Here is a 26,741-nt window from a genome sequence, read left to right on the forward strand (position 1 = left end):
TCTTGAACTTCCCACGCTCCTGCTGGGGGCTAAGAACATGCTTATCTCCCTGAGCCTGGCCTTGATAAGTCCATTCCATCACACATACACTGTTAACCTTCCGGATGATTCTCACACTTACCTTTTCTTTGCAACAGGACAAGCCAACTACCAGACAGTACAGTTGGAAGCGTATCCAGCACACAGCTATTAACATGCATGCCATCCTTTCTCAATGATCTCACCACCCTAATCCTGCTATAGCATGGGATAGACTGCAAAGCTAAGCAACAACAAAAATCCAGCTCTTGCTAGCTAAGGCAACCCATCCTTTCACTGGAGAAAACAGCCAGGGAGCTGCCAGCTGTGTGACAGGTGAAGGGGAGGATACCTTAGGTCAGTGAGCCCTGGTGCATGATGGGAGCTGTAGTTTTATTTGTTCAGAATGTATGGAGAAGAAGGAAGATAACCAGGAATGGATTTTTTCCCCCTAAGTTGTAGTAGTAGTCCTCTGGTCTAATTCCTGGGCTCTGAAGTTGTTAAGTATACTAGTAATTACCATCAGTGGATTATATACTGGTTTTTTGGTAAATAAACAACAGCCCCAAACCAACTTGGTTGAATCTGACCACTTTGTTGAATCTTACTATAAAACTATTAGCATAGAATGTTAGAATAAACCAAAAATTCCACGTTAATTAACACTATTAAGCACTCATAAAAAGAGCTTTAAAAAGTTCCTGGATTTCATGTCAATTCATGTGAGTTTAAATAAGCATAGTTTTTCAAACAATTGGCACCAGCTAAAGAAGCTTTAATGATTAGTGACTCTCTTCTGTGCAAGATTAAAAGAGGATTTAAGTCAGGGCAATATCTTCCACTCTCATAATTTGGTAGCTTAAAATGTATTTTCTTCTAAAATTCTATGTTGTTCCAAGAATACACAATTCATTGCCTGCTTGATTTCATATTTGGCAAGTTACTTTTTTTTCCTTCAGTCATGCATAATGATAAACATGCAAAGGTTAGGTTGACCACAGAATATCAGCAAAAATTTTATTGAGGCTTAGGCATATCCAATTTGAAATATTATTTGATACTTTAGAGTTAAAAGAAAAAACAATTACATATTAAAATAATAATTAAAGGATACATACCTTCTCCCTCTTGATTAGGGTGATACTGTTCCTCCTGAACATAGACACTAATATCTATTATCTCAAAATCCTCCCTAAACATTATTTTAGAAGCCTGGAAAAATGGAATCGATTAATGGTGCCTGATATTTTCTCTTATTTTCCAATCGTCCTCTTTTCAACTATGAGGATACATCTGCTCAGTACAAGGAATGGGGATTTTACAGAACTGAAGATTAATTATGCTGTTACTCTGAATATACTTTGCAAAAGGACTGGTCACAAGTTCTACTTGGCCACAAATAAGCCAGGTTCAGTCATTCCTATATAAGCTCTCCAAATCTCATCAATTAAGACCATTAACATTTGAACAATGATGTACATCAACTTCATTTTATGCCAAAATAACTTCATCAGTAGTAGATAAATAATTTCTCTTAAGAATGACAGGTTCTCTTAAAAGTCTTTTTAAAAAGACCCTGAGAGGCTGATCTGGAGTCCAACGAAGCTTGCTGAAATTCTTTGCAATGTGGAGTTCCTTTTAAATCTATTTCAGCAAGTCATCAAAAAGTGAGAGAGAAAAAAATTGACCATGGAAATAATCCATAGATGGCACAATGTTCCATTTAAATGTATTTATTTTCTGGATTGGGTTAGTGAATAAATTATAAATAACTTTAGTGACAACAAAGTTGAACAGTCTGAAGCAACTGTGAAAACCATCCAACAATGTTTCACAAAATTCCGGTGTTGGTTTATTATCCATGTTTCCTAAAGCATATAAATATGACATAAGAAATGATTCAATTTCTGTTAGCTCTCTTGTTTATTTTCACAAAAGACTGGAAAGCTAAAATACATCTTTCAGAGGTATTTAAATATCATAAATTGTTCTTGCTAAAAAAGTAACCAAACAAGTTTAAAAAACCCTACAGTGAAGGATACATTTATTCAAAAGTCATCATTTGTTAGTTATATTAACCATTGCCTCCATCTGTACAAATATTCTGAAACCATTGGAAATAGATCAAGTGTTGACATTTCTCCTTAAAATTATGCTCTACGATCCCATTTTTGTCTTCAGTTTATTTTTCTATTTAATTCTATTTTTAAAATGTTTGTCTTCGTTAGCGAGAACTCCTTAATTCGAAGACATCATCATTTGTACTAGCTTCCCATTGAAAGATTTCAGGAACCTATTTTTTTTAAAAAAGCAACAACAGAAACATACAAAACAAACACAAACCACCAAAGCAAGTCTCACAAATCTTACCTGCCCTTCCCTGCGTTTAGGATGTACCTTCTATATGTCATTGTGCTTGATAATGACAAGCAACAGGTATAAACAGGTAAGCGTGCCCCCAAGTTGAGACACCTGAGCACTACAATGTAGCTTTCTTGGCAACAATACAGAAGTGGGTTCCCTATGGCTTGCTTCTGGGGTGTATTTCAACTTCCCAATCTTGTCTACAACCCTGGGACTTTGTGATGGTCTCCCATCAAACTACTGACCAGATCCAGTTCTGCCTAGGTTTTCTGAGCCCAACAGGTAGACTGTGTGCAATCACTTGCTATGACTAGGAACAAGTAGCTGTTACTACTAACCTGTAATCACTCTGGGAATATATAATTTCCTTGTGACATCCACCCCCCCTCAAATCTGCCATATCACAGGCTTTTCTTCATCATTGAGTTGGAGAAGAGTGGGGATAGTTAATGACAGCCACTCATCTGTTGTGGACCTGCTAAAGTAGTAAGGCAATGGGAGTATCATGGCTGGGGAATTCTGGGAGTTGAAGTCCACTCATCTCAAAGTTGCTAAGGTTGAGAAACACTTGCTTAGGGAATTGTTATTTATGCTCTTCTATCATAGGGAGGGCTATCCATTTCATTCATGAAATATCACTCTGGATGATGGGGGGAGAATGCTGAGCAGGAAACATCATTGTTATAAGTCAAACTGAGAGACTTTTCAACTATAGTGCAGGTAGAAAATCATTAGATCTATTAAACAAAACCCCAAGAAGCCCTTGTCATTTTAAAGCAGTAATAGTTACAGTGATAGGGAACAAAGATTTAAGAGGACATGCTGAAGAATAAACCCTAATTACAGAAAATGATGTTTCATTTGCTACAGACAGTAAATTCCAGCATAGCACCAGAAGCTCTTGTGCTTCATGCAGATGGCAAATGCTTAAACCAGGCCCAAGTTCAGGGAGAAAGAAAACGGCTTATCTTTGCTGAACCAACCCAGAAAGGCATACACAGAATATCAAAACAAAAGTAGATTCCTCCTCCCCAAATGCATATTTTAACATGTCTTTTGTACAAATCAATTTAATACAATCTATGTGATAAACATAGAAAAAACAGCATCACTGTAAAGCACCCACTTTAATGCATGATTGAATTGTCACAATTAAGAAAAAAAAAAGGCTCAATGTATCAGAAATATCATTCTCCTTTTAATGGGGGGGGGGGGGATTACAAAAAAACAACCTATTTAAATCTCTATGGATCAGTTCTTCCTAAAAATATATTACGTATAAAAATTAGGTTCTATTTAATATGCTCCTTCCTAGGCAATGGATTCTTAACATACCAAGTCTTAAAAAAAGCACACAAGATTACAAAATAAATAACCTGCAGTAGAATATCAGTTCCTGCATGCTTCCACATTCAAGGTTTGGAGGTCTTCCTTTTTAAGGACAGGCATTGGAAACTCAACAGCAGCACAGGGTTCTTCTCTTATAAAAAGGGGGTTTTCTCATCTCAAATTGCTGAGTGAGGCATTTCTTTGCAATGACTTTCTTCCCCCCACCCCACCCCATTTCATCAGCCTAGGGCAAACTGAAAACAAACTAGATTCTCATTGCATTTTAGCACTTACCATTTCCCAGGAAATTCAACAAGCTCAAAAAGTCATTGAATTCTTTTCATCTCTATGCTTACAGGCATTAGGGTTCTCTATCAGCACTCAGAGCAGTCTCATTTTCTTGCAAGCCACATAAACTTGACCTGAGGGTGTCTTTTCCTTTTATATCAACATTTCAGAAAATCTTTGTCCTCCAGTTTCAGCATTCCCCCAATTCCTTTTATCCTGCTGCCAAGGTAGTCAAAATGGTTATTTTCTTTTGTGTTCTTCAGAAAAACTGCATAGTTGTACGTTTGTTACTAGCTGAATTCATCTCATCTACCTGAAAAGTAGTTGTAGCCTACTTCTGATCTCTGGCATCACTCCAAACAGAATAAATGATAAAAAGGAGCTGTTCAACCAGCCTAAAAAGCAGAGTTACCTAAATAAGCATAAAAAAGTGAATAAAGCATTAATTCATAACCTCTGGTCTCCACATGAGTATATTCAGCTGTTCTGCCAAGAAACTCTTGAATTTTTAGAAGCTAGAGAGACAATTGCTGACTGAAACTCCATCCTCAATTTTGCAAACCTAAGAGAAAAGATCTCAAACTGTCCTCAAGAACAGAGTAGCACACACATCCCCAAATAAGCAGAATGTTCACTTTAAAATGCTTTAAAAATAGTTTTAAAACTGGCTCTTGCCACTTTAGGTCTCCTGTGAAGTTTAAAAGCAGAATCCTGTAAAAGATCCGATTTGCATGCAGGCCTTCTTGCTTCGTCAATCCCAAGGCAGTGATGGTAAAATAGATGGAGAGAAATGATTGAGCTGAAAGTGTTTGTTCATGAGCTTGGAGGATAGGCTTGGGGGTGGGAATCAAGCCCTCCAATCATTCTCATCACTGTACTATGACAGGAGGAGATTTTATAAACCAGCACTGGTGCATTCTATTGAATAGCCACTCTCAAAGGATTCTGTCATGTCCATAACAGTATCAATCCAAGTGTGGTTCTGGAACAATGGGGTTGCAGCCCCAAACATCTTGGGGCAGGAGACTTTACTGAATTTAAGGTGAAGTTATTGCTCCTGATTTCTCGGGTTTTTTGCCCTTGGATAAAGCTGCAGCTTGTTTCAGGAGCTCTCGGTTCTTGGCCTGCAGGGAGAAAGGAAAAGAGAAGTGAATAAAATGTGTATTTCAGTACACTAGATAATGGCTAGCTTGCCCTGGAATAAGCCACAATGGCTGGGTTTGCACACTGCACTAATCCATGGTTTAACATTGCATGGTCCCTTGAATCAAACCTGATTCCTGGTGACCGCAGGAACAAACCCATGCTGGCTGGGGAATTCTGGGAGTTGAAGTCCACACATCTGAAAGTTGTTGAGTTTAGAAACACTTTCATAAGATGGGACATTATAAATCATAATGGCTGGGTTCATACAATATACTGAATATTAAGCCAAAACTGGAGGAAAAAACCACATTTTGGCATAGCATGATGTAGGAATCAAGTCAGCATCTAATGAATCTTGTGAATACCCGTAAAAAGACCAAATGAAAAAAGATTACCTGCAACTGTTCTGTAACTTCTTTGTGAGTTTTTTCCATCTGGTTCATTTTCACCCTCATCTGCGATTCCTGGTATTGCAAGTCAGCCTTCAGTTCTGTTATCTGCAAACCAAACCAAAGAAAACAGGGTTGCTGAGATTTGTTTGCACTGAATTGATCTAATACAATGCTAGCCCTCCCCAGGGGAATCATCTAAGTCAGTTCTGGGTTGAAGAATAACAGAAGGTGTTTTATTAACTTCCTAATATATTTTACAGGAAAATTGAAACGGGTACCTAGCTAGCCCTGGCCAATTCCCTTCTGACATCTTTCAGAATGGCAGAACACAAGCCATTTCCATGTCTCTTTTTATACTACCACCCTACTGAGGACAATGGACTTAAAAATTTAAAATTAAAAACAGTAGAAATAACTATAAACACAACATATGATCATGGAAAAGTAAAAAAGGTGGAGTTTGGATTGGTTTGCCTCCCAAAGGCACCTTTCTCTCATTTCCCTAACCTGTATTTTGGAGAGAGAGAGGGAGGAAAAAAGCCATTTTGCTATCACATTCAGGGAGCTGAATATTGTATCTGCCCTTGGGCTGCGCATCCCTGAAATGCATGTGCATACATCAGTGTTTCTCAACCTTAGCTTCTTTAAGATGTCTGGACTTCAACTCCCAGAATTCCCCAGCCAGCTAAGGTTGTGAAATTCTGGTATACATGAAGTTCACTGTACTGTAACTGATTAAGCACACACACACACACAAAAGTTAAGAAATAACAAGAGATACAGAAATGGCTACATTGATGTTCCATGTGTATTTTGTTATCTTTGGGAGTGCAGCTATTTTACTGCTCGTTATTGTTTTAAGCTGTTGTAGGGGACATTGTAGACATTCGTATATAAACACGGAACAGATAACTTTTCAAATACGTGAAATATATCACCACTGGTGATATATTTATTTATATTTAAAAAGTTACAGCAGTGTAACTTTTTTAAAAAAGAAAAAAAGGAGAGGGAGAAGAGAAACTCGGAAAGATCATTCTCCTGTGTTGTCTTCTATTGGACATTGGTGACCATCAGCACTATTTGCTATTTTGTGTTACTGTCCAAAGGGAGGACATTGCATTTTTGCCAAACCATGCAGAGAAAATGTTCAGCCAGAATACATGTCATTTTTGAGTGCTGCATCTCCCTTGACTCTTGGTTTAATTAATTAGTGCTGGTTTCAACCCATGATGCCCTTTATGGCTTGGTGCCTGGTTACCTGCAGGACCACATCATCCCTACTAGAGTCAGCCTGATATTTCAATCATGCTGAGACAAGCAGCCGGTTGTCCCCCATTTTTGGAGGTTGGGGGGCCGAAGCCCAGAAGTGTTGTTTTTCAGTGATGAGGCCAACCCTCTGGAATGATCTCCTGCTGGAGATTCATCTGTCTGCAACATTGATGCTTTCCAGAAAAAGCTGAAGATAGAGCTTTTCTGGAGAGCTTCTGGGGCCTGATGCCATGCATTGCGTTTAGGGTTTTATTTGTTCTACATCTATATTTTATATTTTGTTGTATATTCTTATTTTGTGAGCCAGTGAGAGTCCTGTGATTGCAGCAAGATACACTTTGATAAATAAATAAATGGAATAGTCAAGATTTCTCACTGTGTATTATATGTCCTAAATATTTCAATTTCTTTTTTGGGGGGATGTTATTTACAATTTCTCTATCTTTCCCATACTATACAGGAGCATCTCATTTCATCCACATTCAAAATGAGATATTTTTGGTCATCTTTCATAACTCAACTTTTCAAAGACTTCTATTTCCCTGGTTGTCATTTGGGTCCCTGTCCATATTTCTACTCCACAGAAAAGAACTGGAAAAACACAAGCAAGTGTATTATCCACCAACAAATTCCAGCTTTAAACCCCAACAGCAAACAAGCTGACTTATTTTTTGGACAGCTATCTTGCATGTTCAATCCTGCTCCTTTTTTCCATGCTGTGATCTCATCTATCATTCCAACCATCTCATTCAAAGTGATCGTGGAAAAAATAAAAGGGAGGGGGGGGAAAAGATAAAGCCTCCTTCAATTCAAGCTAGACTCCTGGTGGTTTTATGGACAAGCCCTGTATTGTTTTCTTGGCAACAATACAGAAGAACAGTTTAAAAATAAAACAGTATAAGAATGATAGAAGAAAGGAAACAAAGACATCAAATGAATCATGAGGAAAAGAAATGAATTATTTTTCTTTGTTTCTCTCAAATCAATGAGTGTGAAGTTATGCTTAACACAGACACGCCTTCATAGGTCAGTTCCAAATTAAGACCCTGAAAGGACAGCATGGGTTCACCCTCATAACAGTTCTGGGCTTAAAGACTGACTCATCATGGTGTTAGACCCTGACCCATTTCGAGAAACGCTGGGTAAGCAGTGCAGTGAGCAGTACAGGGGAGTCTGCTGTGAAACAAAGCACCCCACCAAGGAGCTTCAGGGTGTCACCTTCTTTTCTTTCTCCAGGATCATCTGATCCTTCTGGTGCAGCATTTTCTTCAGAGTAGCTACCTCCTCCTTCAGCTGGGCTATGATGACAAAATGATCGGTGCCAGGGGAATCCAAGGCAAGGTCTGGAGAAAAACTGTAGGAGACCATAAGAGTGATTTCACTGTGCACACTACTACATCCCAACAGCCGTCACAGTGGATCCACGGACAAGAGAGGCATGGACCCATAAAGTAATAAGCTTGGGAAGCAACCCTGGTTGCCATCAGAGTTTTAATGCATTTCACGTGGCGTAATTTCCATATCTCTTATCCAGTTATCTAAGGGAGCCTCACTAAAAAAAAACAACATAAATAAGTTGTGCTGATCGTGCCCATGTATGATATCTGGGTACAACCTTTTGTTTCAACATCTGCTCCTAACGTAGAGAATTCTACTCCTTTCTGGGCCACTGCTTCTGCAAAGCTTGGCCCAATCTTTACTGTGTTTTGCATTTCTGTAACAGGAGGTTACATTTCAGTGACACACAGTGAGCTGCTGCAGCCTTGACAGTCTAACAATATAATGCTGCATGACTGTACTTCAGCAGAAATACTGCTGAACTTGAAGACCTCCTCAAGACTTCATAAAAGGCATAGAGTGAGTTGTATGCATCTAAAAGATGCAATGAGATATGCTGGAAAACAATGAAACTCATTTTAATATTTTTTTCTCTTTCCTAAGGACAAATACTTAACTTTCCAAAATTTCTGAAACCTCCCACCAGTTGGATGGCTGTGCCTGGATTCATAACAATCCCCGGCTACAGCACCAAATGGCCTAGATGCTTTCTATTTTGAATTTCTCTGCATTAATTAACTTCTCTATAAAAAGATTCTACAAATTGGTCTTTATCAGACTTCTGCAGACTCTAGTTTCCAGAATTCCTGTGGGAGGAAAAGGATAACTCTAAATCTATGGCTGCCTTCCTCAGTCTGGTGCCTTCATTAGAGATGATGTTTTCCAGAAAAATTTGAATCAGAAAATTTCCCAGAGAATTTTCCTATTCAAATGACTATGATTCAAATTAGGATATTTTTCTCAGTATCCACAGTCTGCATAAATACTGGACCACATTATTTGATTAAAAATAAACATGGCCTCTTTTATGAGGTTTGAACATTACACATTTGAAGACAATAACAGCTTGGATATATAGATTAAAAAATATTTTTACTGGAATGCTGAAAACTCTGTTGGGCAATAAGCAAAAGAATAATATACAAGTGCAATGTATTTCTAGCTTCTCTTTTTTGTTGTTTTAGAACAATGTCCTGAAAAGCAATTCTGAACCTGTCACCCTTACCTGAAGTACAAAATGTTCTTACACTCAGCACTAAAAACACCAGGATTACAGCTAGGTAACAAACTGTGGCAACAAGTATTTGCTTGTTGGCTATTCCAGGCTTGTATATAAACCCCCTAGGAGTTATTACTCTCTGAAACATTATGAGGAGCTGGTAAAGGAGGAGGGCAGAGCTCTACTTACACAGCCCAATGCATTTGAAAATGGGCGTGATGAAGGGGATCGTGACAATCAATGGCGTTTCTCTGCTGGGCAGCAAGGAATTGTAGAATATCCATTTTTTTTCACTACCCTGGTCCCTCTCATTAACTCCTTATTCTCCACAGATACCTGAGAAGTACTTAAAAGGCTGGACTGTTCTGTTTAAATGAAGCCCTAGCTAGTTTCCAAGTTTGCCTATGTGCAGATCTGATGCAACTTCTGGCTGTATTTATCTCAATATCACAGACAGATCTAGGGCAGAAACCTTATACACCCGGGTAAAAGAATAGTGGCTGCCAGATTTCTGCTGACCCAACTTTGATTGCAAGACCACAATTTCTTTCCCATGGTTGATGCCTGCCCTCCAGTGGCCATGTATGAACACTGCAAGAATTTCTAGTCAGATTTCCAAAAAAAGTGCTCTAGAACAGGGTTCTTCAACCTTGGCAACTTTAAGACGGGTGGACTTCAACTCCCAGAATTCCCCAGCCAGCCTTGAAGTCCACCCATCTTAAAGTTGCCAAGGTTGAGGAACCCTGCTCTAGAAGTTGTAGGGATATTAATAGTGTTGAAAATTTAGGATGAGCGGTAAAAACACCATTAAGCAGACACACATGCTCACACACAAGTTCTTAGCATGTATGTGTTACTCTAAACCAGTGTTTCTCATCCTCAGCAACACCATTAATACTCCAAAAGATCTTCAACTCTTCCTCAATAGCATGTTGAGTGCCATACGACATGAGGGGCCCGTCATCTGGCACTATATCATTAATCGTTTTGTATTCTATCTATGTGGTTTTCTGGGTAAAAATATAGGAGTGGTTTACTATTGCCTTCTCCCACACAGTGTGAACTGATGCCTTTCCCTCTGTCACGACAGTGATCATCTGCCTCCAGCAACTTCTTCTATTGCTGCTGCCCAATAGAGATGCCTACTTGCTTTAGCGGGGCAGCTGGGATGACCTTCACGCCTTGGGTGACCCTGCTGGGAGTATATATTCTTGGCATATGCTCACGATGTTGTTCGTTCATCCCTCCCAGGAACACCCCCTGCCACAGTGAGGCAGCACAGCAGGACTTGGGGGGGAGCTGCAATCTAGCAAGGCTTTTTTACATAGCTGAAAGTTTATGCATCTGTTTTAGGTCCCTATGGGCTTGCTGTGAATATTAAAACAGAGTAACGAATATTAGAGTCTGCACCTTAAATGCAAACCTGCAAACTTGCAATTTAATATGGTATAGCATTAGGCCAAAGGGTGTCCTAGGAAGCCCTTCATCCAATTCTTGCATCGGCATGCCCACTCTTGGTGGCCATAGGCAAACTTTCCCCAACTAGGTAATTTTCAGCTATGCTGTGACTACAATACCAAGGACTCCCCAAACAGACTGGAAGCCAGGATGAGGAAAGATGCCATAGGTCAACTTTGCTTTCTCAGCCTTCATCCTTGCCCTGCAATTTGTAGATAGCAATATTAGCGTACTTGACAGGTTTTCTTTAACAACTACAGGTAGTTCTCACTTACCAAATGCCTCATTTAATGACTGTTCGAAGTTAAGATGGCGTTAAAAAATAGCTTTGCAACTAATCCTTGCATTTATGACTGTCGCAGCGTCCCGCAGTCATGTGATCGCCATTTGTGTGCTTTGCAACTGACTTGCAACAAGCAGAGTTAATAGAAAAGGTAGAAGTAAAATTGTAAGTCATGGTCATGTGATGTTTCGCTTAACGACTGAAAGGGAAGGGAGCTCGTAAGTCGGTCATATGATGTTTCGCTTAGCAACCGCAGCATTTAGTGATGGAGTTGCTGGTCCCAATTGTGATTGCTAAATGAGGATTATCTGTACTAAGATGATATGAAATAATCTGAATATTTTAAATATAATATTCTGATTAAGGTAAACATTACATTAAAATACTTAATTCTGTTACATAAATAGCAGCTGAACAACACTGAGACTGTAAAGAATGGGGAAAGCATATTGCACTCATCTTCTCTCTACTACAGTCCCATTAAAAGTCATATCTCTAAATTATCTGCAATTCAATTAAAGCCTTCAAAGGTAGAGGCAAACAGCATTTCTCCAGAAGACATATGAGTGAAATTGTGGCATGAAGCGAGAGGGAGGGAAAGAAACAGAAAGATCTCTTCCTCTCCCTTTCCAGAATGATCCAGAACTAATTTCATGGTTATGAGGAACTTTTGTTTTTAATCTCTAAACATGAGAATGTGTATCAAATACTTTATGTTGTTTCTTTTTTAAGCAAAGACAGATCCGATACTCCTTTATTTCTAAAAATTAAGTGGCTTACCTGTCCCCATTGGCTGATATGGCATCAAACTTGGGTTTTTTCTTTGGCAGTTCATTCTGAATAGAAGATGTAGATAAGGTTTTCTGGCTGCAAAAGTAACACAGAGGAAAAATTGACCACAGCCTGGAAACTAGCCAGTTCTAAATCATGATTTTAGAATTTTTGTTTTATTTTATTTTATTTATTTATTTATTCAACCGCCCATCTCCCCCCAATGGGGGAACTCTGGGCGATTCACAACAAACATTAAAAACATAAAATATATAAATACATAAAACCTTAATTAAAAACATTACTAAAAAGAAGAAGGAGAGACCAAGAGGATGAAAAATCTGAGGCTGGAGGTAGAAGGCCTCTATGGGGCCTTTTTTTTTCAGCCATTGCCGCAAAATAATTGGAATCACAACTCTGTAGATAAATATAGCATTTCATAATGAGCAGCAAATATGAAAAGACACCCATTTTTAATATCTGGCACATGCATGGTTGTTAGATGCTTTGCAATACTGTAACAGAAACTATACTCCATTGTTCCAATGTTTCTCATGCAGCAATTATATAATGTATAATAAATAAATGTATATTTATTTATTAATATGTTGTAAGCTGCCCAGAGTCCCCCACTGGGGGGAGATGGGTGGGGACAAGTTAAATAAATAAATAATAATAAAAAAATAATAATAAAAAAAAAAACAGAACAGATCATGGTGTGAATCCTTTATCCTGAAGGAGATTCTCTAGACCAGAGTAGAAAAAAAATGACCATGCTTCTTATTAGGAATAATAATGATAGCCCTGTGAAGAAGGAATGACTGAGAGGGGAGGTAAATGACAGATGGATTGGGCCAGGATCACTCTGTAAATGTTATGGCTGAATAAGGGTTTGAAAATGATTGCCTCCTGTACTTTTGATGTAGTGGATACAATCTGTTGCCTTACACATACGGGTAGTCCTTGCTTAGTGACTGCCTCATTTAGTGACAGTTTGGAGTTATGATGATGATGAAAAAGTCACTTTAAGACCAATTCTCACATTTATGACCTTTGTAGGTCTGTAAAGCAAAGGAAAGCTGAAGTGCCACTTCACTTAACAACCAAGTTGCTGGTCCCAGTTGTGGTTGCTAAATGAGGACTACCTGTATTTAGCACTCTAACTTCTACCAACCATATCCAGTACAGGTGATAGCTTTAGCAGGAAACCTACTGTGGGAATACAGTGACCTTATCTGGGGCATACTGTATCCCAGAAGTGGTAATGACAAATCACTTCCATACTGCTGCCAAGAAAACTAAATATATGCATTGATGTAGTCATCAGGGGTCAAACTTGACTCAAGGGTGTCATATTTTGGGACCCAGGAAGCATGCCTTCTCTATTGTGACACCTGCCCCCTGGAATGGAGTTCTTCCTGTAATCCGTGTGGCTCCCACCCTGATAGCATTCTGGAATGCCTTAAAGACCTGGCTGTTCTTCCAGGAGTTGGGCTAAGTGGATGAAGCCCCTTGTGGGATATTTTTTGTGTGTTGTTGCTGGACCACCATCTTGTTCTTGTTCTGTTCTTTTGTTCTTATCTTTCTTGTTCTTTATTGATTTTGTTTCTGATTATTCACATTGTATTTTATTCTGCCATTATGAGGTGCCCAGAGTCAGATGGCGCCTAAACTGAATTTAATTAATTAAATCTTTCCAGATTAACTTTGGGAGAAAACTTCTATATTTTTTAGCTTATAATGGGAGGAAGTTCTTACCCACTCCCATAGATAAAGTCTACTCAGAACTCTACAGGCTACTGATCTTTGCATTACAAGCAATACAATGCGGCTATAAAGACCAAATCTGAGGATGGAGTTACTCCATCTTTATACATTATGAGAACAGTCAGTGACTATGTTTATGGCAATTTGTGGGTTTTGACTTACTATATTGGGCACACTCAGCCAATGGTAGTTCATTCAATAACCAGTTAGTCCTCATTTAATGACCACTCATTCAGCGACCGTTCAAAGTAACAACAGCTCTGAACGAGGAGACTTATGACTGGTCCTCGTAGTTGCAGCCATTGCAGCATCCCTGCGGTCACATGATTGTGATTCAGGTGCTTGGCAACTGGCCTGCAATTACAATGGTCACAGAATCCCGCAATCACGGGATCGCCATTGGAGACCTTCACTGCTAGCTTCTGACAAGCAAAGCCAAGCCTGCAGAAGGTCACAAATGGTGATCACATGTCATGCCTAACAACCATACAGGATTCGCTTAACAATGGCAACCAGAACTGCTGCAACTGCTGTTGTAAGTCAGTGTGGTCACGTGACATTGCGCTTTACGACTGTGTTGTGCTTTACGACTGGGTTGCTTAGTAATGGACTTGCCGGTCCCTATTACCATCATTAAGCGAGGATTATCTGGAGTTAAGCAAACCTTGGCTTAGGATATGTGAACCAGATCACAAATTAAAGAAAGAATGAATGGCTAGTAAATAGCATGCAAAGCAAAGATACCTGTTGTAGTGGCTGCTGCAGTTAAGTCGGCCATATTGCTCCTTTTCCGGCAGGCTTGTCCGAGAGGAGGTGTTTAAATGCTTGCGCTGTTCTTTGGTCTTCTGTAGCACTCGCTTATAGGAGAGTGTACAAAGCCAGCAGAGTAACTTCCCATCCACCTGAAGTCAAGGAAGAGAAGGCAAGAGAGAAATGGGATTTTGTTAATAGATTTAGTCAACAGATTAATGTGCAGATTGGAACCAAGCTGTATGTTAGACTAAAATAAGTCATACAGAATGCAGTTTGGAACTGTGCATAAAAAGGTCATTTTAAGAAAAAACATGAATGCAAACTTTAACGTGGTTTAAACAATTGAAAAATGTTGCTAAATCAGGATGGAAGAGACACGTCAACCCAACAGAAACAGACTCATCCATCTCTCCCAATAAAAATAACAGCTATTCTGAAACCCAGTAAATTAAAAAAAAATCTGCTGCTGTTTAGTACAAACCAACTCAACTCCCTCTTTATGTAGCCTGGAATTTCTGTTGCTAAGCAATGTGGTTGTAAAGCTTGACATCACATGACCACATTGCTTAGTGATGGCAATCCTGGCGCTCCCCATTGCCGTCATTAACCAAATTCCATCGGTCGTTAGCCGAGGACCCACCCCGATCGAACCCATTCCCAGCTTGGTTCTTCCCAGCCCTGAGCCTCAGTTCTTCCAAGGTAAGGGACTGCCCCCCCTTCAACTCCCCCCAACTCCCTATTCCCCCTCATCTCTGCCCTTTTGGCTGTCCTGCATCCCACCTTGTGGGGCAGCAAGCAGCCCTGGAACTGCATGGCTCTGGGGCTGCTTGCCATGCTCGGCTCAGAGGCTTCTTGGCACACTGAAGCTCTGGGGCTGCAAGAAGCCCCTGAGCTGCATTGCGAAGCCACAACTGCCACAGCCCGGCCCAGCAGTGTGGTGTGAAGCCCCAGTTGCCCCAGCAGCGCAGCATGGTGCGGCACAAAGCCACAGCTGCCTTGGGAAGCCCCAGCTGCCTCAGCCCAGCCCCAGCCACCCTTGCTGCTCTGCACTCTGCTGCCCCAGCTGAAGTCTGCCATCTTCTTGCTCCCGCTGCTGACAAGGCATGCCCAGCCTGGCCCTTCACGAGGCAGCTGCTGGCCCTGGGAGGCCTTCTTCCCCAGGTCTCATAAGAAAACTGCCATGTGCAACCTTGGGAAGAAAGCCTTGTGCAGCTGCCTTGCGAAGGGCCAGGCCAGGCATGCTTGGTCAGCAGGAGCAAGAAGATGGCAGAGGTCAGCTGGAGTGGTGGAGCACAGGGTGGCAGGGACCAGGGAGTGCAGAGGACCAAAAAGGCACAGATGGGGGGAGATAAGCTGGTGGGGGGAGTTGAAACACCCCTGCGGTCATTAAGTGTGGGCAGGTTGCCAAGCACCTGAATTTTGATCGTGTACCCGTGGGGGCACTGTAATGGCTGCAACTTCGGGGACTGGGCATAAGTACCATTTGTTCAGCACCGCCATAACTCCAAACGCTCAGCAACTTTAAGAGGTATGGACTTCAACTCCCAGGATTCCCCAGCCAAGCATTGCCACTGAAGAAATGGCCATAATTTGAGCATTATCTATATCTATATCTACATCTACATAGATACACACAGGGCTTGCTCCAGGTCAGTCAACGTGTTCCAGGGAACCAAACCTCAATCTTCCACTTGTTAGTGTTTATTTGATACCTGCAGTGGTTTTAAACTTATGCTTTAAAAATGTTTACATTCTGCATTTTATTAACTGTTAGCAGCTTTGCGTACTCCGACTGAATGGAGCACCATCCAGTCAAGTCAGATGGGGGGAGATAAGGTTCCAGTGCTGTCTTAATAACTAAGATTCAGCTAGAAGTAAATAATGGCTAGCACCAAAGTCAGCTGCTGCTTGGACACTGGCAGACTGAAGCATGGTTCAAGTCTACGCATAATAAAGAGTACTTTCTGTACTAAACATACATAGATACTCACTTTTTTCCTATCATCCTTCCTGTCGAAGGCACACTGTTGCTTACACTGCTCACATGAATGGGGCGGCCCGTATTTCTTCTCAGAGTTCGTACACCGCTGGCACTTATTGCCAATAAATGCTGCAATTATGTTGCAGTACTGGCACGGCTTTGGCTTAAATAATAAAGAAGATAAAATAGCAAAGGGATTAGCATCACATTGAAATATATAAGGAGTCATCTCCCATCTGCTCAAACGCTTCTAACAATGCATTTCAAGCTTTATTCAATGAAATAATTGAATAAAAGTGGGGAAAAAACCTGATAATGCCACAAGTACTTAACTTCTCTAGAGCTGTTTCTTTTCCTTGATTAGCCATGGAAAATAATCCTCTTATACACTGAAACAATATTATAGCCTTACACAGTTTACATTTTTTAAAGCCTTATTTTACGCTCAAGTGTTTTAAACTCACAAAGCAAGAATACACATTCAAGATCTTTAGGCAATTGAAATGTAACAAATGTACTTAAGAATGGAACTTCAATTAACACTAAAATGCCTTAGCTGGTTTATATGAAAACATTGTTTCTGACAATCCCATAGTTTATCAGGCACTAGGCCAGTGATGGGAAACACGTATCAGTGACCAATAATTCTAAACATCTTTTGCTACAGGCCACGTGAGCCATAGTGGCTCACCAGAAATCAGTAAGTATTCCACTAGCGCGGTGTTTCTCAACCTCAGCAACTTTAAGAGGTGTGGACTTCAACTCCCAGGATTCCCCAGCCAAGCATTCTGGCTGGGGAATCCTGGGAGTTGAAGTCCACACTTCTTAAAGTTGCTGAGGTTGAGAAACACTGAGCTAGTGGACTATGATTTATTTTCAGCTAACCCTTAACTCATTGGGAGTCAAGCAGCATACAGATTTAATAAATAAATAAATATTAGCGATGTATATAATACATGTTTTTATGGATTATTTTCTTTCTCTGCTATGTTTTATTGCTATTTCTATTAGTGTTGATTTTACATTATTGTTAGCCACTCCAAATTGCTGAAGGGAAAAAAGATTTTTGATACATACCGTCCCATAAAGTTTCACATTCTGAGCACACTTCTTGCATATTGTATTGGTTTTACTAGCAGAAGAAAAAACAGAGTATAAAAAATGAAATCTGATAATGTGGCTTAGGGCCATGCAGCTATTCAGATTCAGTCTCCAAAGGGTGCTTTGGGGCATGTAGGAGTGCAAATTTAGCATTTGTTTGCAACCCCTTAAAGCTGCAGTATCTTTTCTTGGGATTGTGTAGCAGCTGTAGGAAAATATGCAGCTGCTTTAAGGGGTGCAAACAGGTGAGCCAAGGAGTGGCCAAGGTGGGCTCAGAGAAGTAGGATATGGGCAGCTAACAGGCTCTGGGTAGCAGTGGCCTTGATTCTGCTCCCCACGCTGTCCCTCTTGCGGAAACAGCTACACTCTGCAAGAGGGAGACTGCAAAGTGTGTGTTCTCCTTCCTGGGAATGTTATATTGTGCTCCACAAGAGAAGACTGCTGAGTTGGAGCAACCACTGATGCAGCCCCTAAAATAGGGGTGGCAAAACCTTTTAAGTCATCATATCCTTGTTGAGAAGCTGAAAAAGATAATCAGAACTGTGAACTGAACTATGATAAAGAGACTGACCTGAGCACTATGGACCCAAAGAAGCTGAGGATCAAAGAATTGGAAAAAGGCATTACTTGTAGGCGTGACTGGGGTGAAACCTGCAATAGCTATGCAGAAAAATCAACTAGATTCATAAAATCAATGCGCTGATTCCCAAATATGCACCAAAGGCAGCCAGTTTGCAGATAGATCTCCGACCACCACAGAAATCTCTAGCAACTTAGCACGTTATACACGTATTATGTTGATTTCTCTATTTTCTTTCTTGGAAAGCTATTTCTTGTAACTTATTTAACTGGGTTTCAAATGTCAAAGGGGGCGGGGATTCTTGCAATGCTGGTTCAAATGCCTTGGCATGTCTCAAGTTTCTATTTCTATTGTCTCTGACTTATTTTAGGACATGGACAGATGTATAGGATTTTAAAATAAAAGCTATGAACTCTAATGTCAGTTGATTTAAAAGAACTGGCATTAAACCAAAGTAATTTTAAAAAGGGGTTGCAAACAGATGCTAAGCACCTTTTGGAGTCTAAATCTGACAGCTGCACAGTCCCAATGTATACTGATCAAATGTAATAGGCAGAATTTTAAACACTTTTGTGGCTTTCACATTATGTTTTATCTTATATCAGGAGTTTCCAGTTCATGTTAGATTCGATCTTTCATCAGCCCCTAATAATTAGGAATGGATGGACCATAGGCAACATTTGTTGGCCCACAGACTCATTGGGCCCTTTATTATATGGTTCTTGGATGACTTATGACTGGAGTCCAGTTTTTAGGTGTAAAGGTGCAAATATCCTCCCAATTTAAGGATTAGATACAAAGAGAAGGCATTGTTTCCTGAATTACTCATATTTAAATTAACTGGAGCTGCTCACAAGTTCCCCAAATTACTATCCATAGTATAGAGCAATACTGCCTCAAAAATAATTCCCACTTAGATCAATATAACTGACGTAACAATCCATAATCCACTTCCCAAGAAGTCCCACTGAACTCAAGAAACCATTCTTCTAAGCAATCTTGCATAAGATTATATTATGAACCCCAAGTAAAATAGGACTGCAATCTATCCTTAACACAACAAAGCTGAGAGAATTACTTCAAAGCATCCATGCATTTACAAATTACTTTAACCTTGATGACTGCCATGTTCACACAGTTCAAGCATACAAATCTGGTGGATTTTAATTCCCTTCTGGCCAAACTCTGGGGTCCAAGTCACAAGAGCAGTTTGGCATGTCGAACGTGCAGAGCTGCCATAAAAAATCCCCATCTGACTTCACTGTGGATGAAGCAGTACACATGGGAGTCCCACTCCTGCAGTTACTTCCAACGCTAATGGCACACTTCCATAATGCTGGAGCTGCCACTAACAGTATCCTTGAGAGCTACTAATGGAAGTGATGTTACAGCTGCAGCAAGAAAGAATTTTGATTTTATTTTTTGTAACAGCTATAATACGTGGATAGAAACCAAACTGCACTCTCCATCATTCCTCTCTTGGAAGCGCTATCTCTTTCAGCAGAATTTATTTCTAAATTGCTGTGAGTGTAATTTAGAAAGTTAGTGCAAAGTATCTGTTCTTCTGTCTGGCTGAATGTTAACAAGTCCTAAAGCATTTTGAACTATCTACCGATACTGAAAATACATTGGAAATAAAATAACAGAATACTGTAAAAAGTCTTCATCTGGACAACATCAACAATTCCACATTACTACTTCTCCTTAATAATCTACTATATGCAGCATTTACCTCTCTTGCTGGAATTCAGTTCTACAGTAGGTACATTTAACAATCGGGTGTGCAATCCGACATTCCTGAAGGAGAAAGGATGTGTTAAAAAGGCTTGAAATGCATATAAACTCCCAGACAAAAGCAGGAGTAGAACCAAGGGAATTTTACTGTAACTAGCATAATGTCCCATAAACGTGAAAGCAATACCAATGAACAGCACACAAGGGAACTGTCAACCCTTTAAAGTGGGCCAGTTTAGGAAACAGACTCCACAGGAATGACTGGATCTCTATTGATATGGGTCATAATTACAGAAGCTTGAAAGCTTGATAGTATTTCCTCCCTCCCTCTTATACTCAAGAGAGTTAAGGTGGTGTTAGTTTGTTTCTAATGTTTTCTTCCTGTCCTGGATTAAATCATGTTTTTCTAAGTGCCATTGCATAGCTTCTCCAAGGTCATCTCTGTGGCTCTCTATAGGACCCCACTTCTTCCTCTCAATACTCAATAAGAATAAAGATGACCAGGCATTGTTATTCTGGCCTTTCAGAGCAATCTAATGGTACCTTTCTAGCACTAGTTCTCAGCCTCCAATTATAATGGATAGACAAAACAACAAAAATAATCTGTACCCCACCCATAATAAGAGAGGCAGTGTAGTATAGTGATTAAGAAGCAAGATCTGGACTGAGAATGTCCAGGTCCAAAACCCCACTTTATCAAAGAATTCCCTGACTGACTTTGATCAGTCTCCTCCAGCCCAATCTAACTCACAGGATTGTTGTTCTGGGGATGAAACTAGAACTTAAGGTAGGATATCAATGCCAATAATAACAATAATCACACTTTATGCTCTTTGCTGTCACTGTTTCTCTCTTCATGGCTGTACCACACATCAGCTAGGTTTATGCAGCACATTAACTAGGCTATAATGGGCTATAATGAGAGTAGTTGTCTCTAATTAAAGAAATATTACATATACAGAGATATATGTATAATGTAACCTCAAAATTTATCAAGAAAGAAAAGGTCTGGAATCAAGAAAGAAAAGGTACCACAATCAAAAGAACTTCAAATATTTTCACCACATTTCTTGAACATTTCTTGCCCTTTTGTTGAAAAAGAAAGAGAATTCAAAGGTTGACATATATATATCAGCAATCCCTTCCTGCAAATCAGATGCAGATTTCTGTCCTTCCAGTATTGTATAATAATTTATTTAACCATTCCCCAAGCAGGGAAGACTCACTGTTCTTGATGTCCTATTCCAAATGCTTGGGTCATAAGTGTCCCGAATAGCAATGGTCAATATAAAACTAGTTAACACTCCTGGTTTTCAGCTCAAAATGTGGAAGTATAGTACAAAGTAGTGTATGAGTTAGTGTTCCAGTTTCCAAATGCAACTGCAGCAACAAGGCAATTGTGTCCAATCTTTCTGAAATCATTTCTGAAAAGGCTGAGTACTTTGTAATTCATCATGTGGTAGAAATCCAGCCCTTATTTTAGCATATTGTGAGAAGCAGCATCATACTATGCTATAAGACGGTTTATAAGTTTGGGCATTACTTATTGTACAAACACAGCAATTATGTTTTGTTAACCTGGGTTGAACAGGTTGTGTGAATCCAGCTGTTATTAAGAGAAACAAAAAGGATTCTCTCTAGGAAGCAGTTATTATGATTGTAGCATTTTACAGTGAGATTTATGATCCTTATACAGCTGCTCTTGATCGTAATCAATACCTTAGACGAAGCCATTGTCATTTAATATATGCTTCAGTAGGTATCATGTAGCATAGAAAGCTGCATCAAACTCTACACAAGAGTACAGAGAACAAGCAAATCACTGTAGCAACATAACATAGTAATATCCAATACAATTTAATGGTTCACTTGAAATCCTAACTCTTGTTTTGCCCACAAGGATTCTGAAATAGTGATCCTCCCTCTAATCATCAAACTTTTTTTCTTCATTAAATTGCCCCCTGAGCCTCCCCCCCCCCCATTTAATTTAGTCCAGAACAACTGACATTATTGCTCTTCTTACTCTAACTGGTTTCAACCTCTGCAGGATGCTTAATCTACAGTATTAATTTTATTGCCTAGAACTTATTATGGAACACACTTTATTGTACACCAGTTTCAAACCTGGAACAATTTGGTAAAAGGATGGTATACAAAGAGGTAATAACTGACAATGAGTAGACCCCAAATCTTATTTAACAAGCATCATTCAGAATTTACCTTGCTAGACACACACAATACTTAATTAAATCAATGGCTGATGAACAATAAAAGCATGAAGGGGGAATAGCTAATCTGTTAAATGATCATAGGGTTAAAACCACAAAGCATCTGCTTATTCAAGTTCCAAACTACCTTCCCAAGGAACATCTCTCACCATCTACAGCCCAAGCAATCCATTTTACCTTAGAAATAAGTACGTACTGTTGAAATCAGTGGAATTTATTCTGAGGTAAATACACATACATTTGAACCCTGAGGGCCATTTCCTCCCTAATATGTTGTAGTGCTATTTAACACCATTAAAGTAATTTTTTTTTAAATTCTATCCTCCTGATTGTTATATGGGCATAATGATGGCTGGATGGCTCTAGAAAATGTTAGAAATTATGACTGGGGCACTGGCCTTAGTTTTATGACCTTTCTCTTCTCCTCTTCAATACTTTTCCTCCTTGGAGAAATCAAACTTGGAGAACCAGTGTAGCAATAATAGTCATACTGAAGCTGATTTCATGTATCATTAAATCATGCTTTCATTAACCAGGATTTGTTGCATCAACTACAATTAGCTACAATTAATCCAACCATTATGACTGGGTTGACAAGAAATGTTAAACTGAAGACAAATCACAGTTGGGTTCAATACCGTCTTCCTGAACCTGGTGCCCTCCAGATGTTCTGGAGTTCAGCTCTCCTAATCTGTAGTCAGCATGTACAAGGGAAGGGGACTGGTGGAGAAGGCTGATGTGTGCCCAGTCACATTACTCAACTGTAGAGGCTTAGGTTTCAGTTTCCACTCACTGGCAGTGTTTATACAGCACACTTAACCAGGTCAGATAATGCAGGAGGGTTGGTTATATTAGTCTATGATGGCAAAAAAACCAAAGGAATTGGGTAGTACCCTTTTCAACTTACAAATTTTATTAAAAGGCAAAAGCTTTCATGAGTTGCAGCTCTTTATTAGATGCAGCTCACAAAAGCTTCTGCCTTTTACTGTGTCAGAAAAGACGGCACCAGACTCCTGATTTTCAGGTCAGATACAATATACTGATACAATATATTAAGCTTGATTAGTGTTATTAATTTTTTCATGGCTTGACATATGGTGCTAACCTAGATTTTTTTGTTAGTTCAGCATTTAGTGTCCCGTGCAAACCAAGAGCGTAGGTTAAATCAACAACCAAATTAAAAGTGTTGCGGTTATTACTACTTTGAACCTCCGAGCTGGAACTGAAGCAATCCTCGTTTGTACTCCCCTGACTTATGTTAGTATGTTTTAATGCAACTTGCTGAGGATGGATCAAAATAAAATCGACTGATTTCTTGACCGGGCAGGATACAGGTGCAATAAATAAATACACCCTTACAGAACAATTTTGTCCTTCCCCCTCACTCAGCAATCCCAATTATTATTATAATCAGATTTTTATCCTGCCTTTACCGGAGAGCCAAGTAAAGCTGCTGGCCTAGAAACCAGTTGACTGAGTTCTAGTCCTACCTTAGGCATGAAAGCCAGCTGGGTGACTTTGGCCCAGTCCCATTCTCTCTGCCTAACCCACCTCACAGGGTTGTTGTTGTGGGGAAAAGAGGGGGCAAGAGCATTAGATATGTTCACTGCCTTGAGTTATATATATAAAAAAACGGGATAAAAAATCTAACAATAATAGAGAGTAAACTCAAGGTGGCGAACGCACCTGATATTCCTGCTCCTATTTTCGCCAGAACAACAACCCTGTGAGGTGGGCTGGGCTGAGAGAGGGACTGGCCCAGTCACCTCTTCGGATACCCATTTTTGCCGAAGCACCGCAACAACAACCCTGTGAAGGAGGCAGCAGCGCTGTTTCCCTTCAAAATCCAAGGCGGCATCGGGCGGGCAAAGGCCAGCGCAACCCCAACTGCCCCCCGCCCCACTCCGGAGACGACGAGGATGGATTCCAAGGGGGGGGGGGTCGAATTCGGATTCGAATTCGCAGCTTCCGCTTACAAGCCCGACGCCGCCCGCCCTGCGGCTGACCCTTCGCCCCCCCCCCCCGATCCCACTCCCGGCTCTGACCTTACAAAGCTGCTGTCCCTGGCTGAGCGCCTCGAAGGGGAACCGCTGGTGGCACTTGGTACAAGCATAAAGCGCCGCCATCCCGCCGCCCTCCCTGACAGGCGCAGCCGTAACCCAACCCGACGTAGCGCCCCCTCCTCCTCACGACATCATTGGCTAAATTCGACGCCATTCAGGATGAGAGGGCGGGACCTTCTGCCGTTCCTTGAGGCTCATTGAGTCTCCGGAGACGTCACTCAGAAGTGGGAGGCGGGGCGGCTCTGTTGTTTGGGGAAGCGGCAAGGGATGGGCTGGAGTGGCGCTGACGTCAGCGGGAAGGCCGCCGGCCGGGGGGGTGGAGGGAGGCAGGCGTCAGGTGACCCGCGCGAGGTACCTTTAACCATAGAGAGCGGTCTGGAGGTTGAGTCCTGGCAAGTGGACTCTCTTCTTTTTTCTTTTTGGTTGGAGACGTTTCGCTGCTTGTCCAAGCAGCTTCTTCAGTCTAAAAAAGTTGGTTAGGGGGACCCCATGCAAGCTTTCCAGGGTGGCTGTGTTTCTTACTGGCCTGATGGGCTCGTTGAAGGGACAATGGGAGATGCGATTAGCAGAGTCTTTGAGATGTAGATGTCCTACTCCTAACCCCCCACTCATCCGCAGGGGAACATTAAGTGTTGCCTTCCTGCTGAACTTCTGAGCTGTTCTTAATCTTCCTGGGGACCGTTGAAAGGGCAGCCTGGAAATGGGAGACAAGCTGGGTCTGAGGCCTCCACCTCTGCCGAGGGAAGGATTTTCCGCTTTGGCATAAATGGACGAGTGAGGGGTTAGGAGTAAGACATCTTAGCAACTTTTTTAGACTGAAGAAGCTGCTCGGACAAGTAGCGAAACGTCTCTAACCAAAAAGCAAAGAGTCCAGTTGCCATGAATCGACCTCCAGGCAATTCCACCTGGATGACTGAGAATCAATAGAGGTGAATATGTGCAGCTCAGGGTCGAACTGTGGAGTCTTTGGGGTTCTCTGAGCTTGGTTCTTTTCTTGCAAACGTTTCATTACCCGGCTGGGTAACATCTTCAGTCCTAAAATGGGGTGGGGTTTGCTCTCTCTTTATGTGCTGTGGCCTGCCTTGCCAGTGCTGGTAAGGGTGGGGGTTCTGTTTTGCTCCTCTGGTAGTCCTTTGATTGGCATGTGTTTGCTGTTGGATTGTGTGCCTGGTGGTGACCTTTGCTTATCTGGGCGATGATTGCTGGTGAGGCGACCTTCTGGTCTTTTGTCTCTTTTGAATAGGATGTAGAAGCTGTTAATCTCACAGCAGAAAAAAGAAAAAGACCACCTATACAACATCTTCCAGCAAAATAGATATCCATGTAATTTTATCAAAAAGTACCTGACCACTCAACCTACTACAACACAACCTACACAAGCTATGAAAAGGATCGCACTGTCATACATCAGAAACGTCTCAGAAACCACCAACAGACTATTACAACCATATGGCATCTCTGTGGCACAAAAACCAACAAAATCACTCCAAAATACCCTAAGTAAACCAAAAGACCCAGTAGCCCAAAAAGAAAAAGCAGGAGTCATCTACAACATACAGTGTAAGGGCTGTAACAAACACTACGTAGGACAGACAGGCAGAAGACTAGCAGAGCGCATCCACGAGCACCAACTAGCAGTCAGAAGACATGACGAAAATTCCTTAATCTCACAACACATGGACAGACTGAACCACAGTTTTAACTGGGAAACTCAGCATTTTAGACCAAGCTAAATCCAAATACGCAAGAGAATTCTTGGAAGCCTGGTATTCAGACCAGGCAGCAATTAACAGACACATAGAAATAAACAGCATCTACATACTATTCAAAAGGGACAAAAGACCAGAAGATTGCCTCACCAGCAATCATCACCAGCAATCATCACCCAGATAAGCAAAGGTCACCACCAGGCACACAATCCAGCAGCAAGCACATGCCAATCAAAGGACTACCAGAGGAGCAAAACAGAACCCCCACCCTTACCAGCACTGGCAAGGCAGGCCACAGCACATAAAGAGAGAGCAAACCCCATCCCATTTTAACACTGAAGGTGTTACCTAGCTGGGTAATGAAACGTTTGCAAGAAAAGAACCATCAGAGAACCCCAATGACTGAGAATCTTCATAAACATAGAGAGCAGGGGAGAAGTGAGGCTAGATGGCCTCGCAGCCTGGCTGAATGCAAAGCACTGGGAGGACGGAGGAATTTCTACCTCAAAAGGAACAAAACTGATATATCCAAATAGGCATTTGTGTATTCACCCATGTTGTGATGCTGAATAAAAGTTGGGCAAACCATACTCTCCTAATGGAAGAGCAGCAGCTGGAAATTACAGGAGTTAATATTCAATATCTTGGGGAGGGATGCACGAAAGCAAGTGTTAACCAATCTAGATCATTTTATTCACCAAGAAATGTGCAACATGGGGACATACATTCACCCTAGAAATTGGGAGAGGAATCCCTGTGATAATGCAATAACCTTGGTGGGATTAGATTGTTCTGGTATGTTCTTATCCATGTTTAGGATCGACAACATAAGGACCCTTTCCTTCTTTGAGAAGGAAGCTGGCATATAAACATAATAAATAATAATAAATGGCTATCCTACAATCCAAATAGAATGGGCTGGATTCCCACATCATATCGAGCCAGGA

The 26,741-nt window shown here is 40.8% G+C and overlaps 1 protein-coding gene across 1 annotated transcript; it reads right to left on the reverse strand.

Annotated features, from left to right (window-relative positions):
• Positions 1-1,010: 1,010 nt before the first annotated feature.
• On the reverse strand, positions 1,011-24,190 carry FAM76A (family with sequence similarity 76 member A). Its single transcript, XM_007437865.4, has 9 exons — positions 24,068-24,190; positions 19,793-19,857; positions 17,457-17,511; positions 16,390-16,542; positions 14,390-14,547; positions 11,888-11,974; positions 8,028-8,163; positions 5,541-5,642; positions 1,011-5,123 (listed from the first exon to the last, which is right to left on the reverse strand). Exons 1-9 carry the CDS (start codon positions 24,146-24,148, stop codon positions 5,037-5,039), a joined length of 924 nt encoding a protein of 307 aa, XP_007437927.1. The 5' UTR covers positions 24,149-24,190; the 3' UTR covers positions 1,011-5,036.
• Between the last annotated feature and the right edge of the window lie 2,551 nt (positions 24,191-26,741).

This window comes from Python bivittatus, unplaced genomic scaffold (genome assembly GCF_059951505.1).
Source record: "Python bivittatus isolate LINGU-HERP-01145 unplaced genomic scaffold, Pbiv_v1 ctg000310_np1212, whole genome shotgun sequence".
Taxonomy (NCBI): domain Eukaryota; kingdom Metazoa; phylum Chordata; class Lepidosauria; order Squamata; family Pythonidae; genus Python; species Python bivittatus.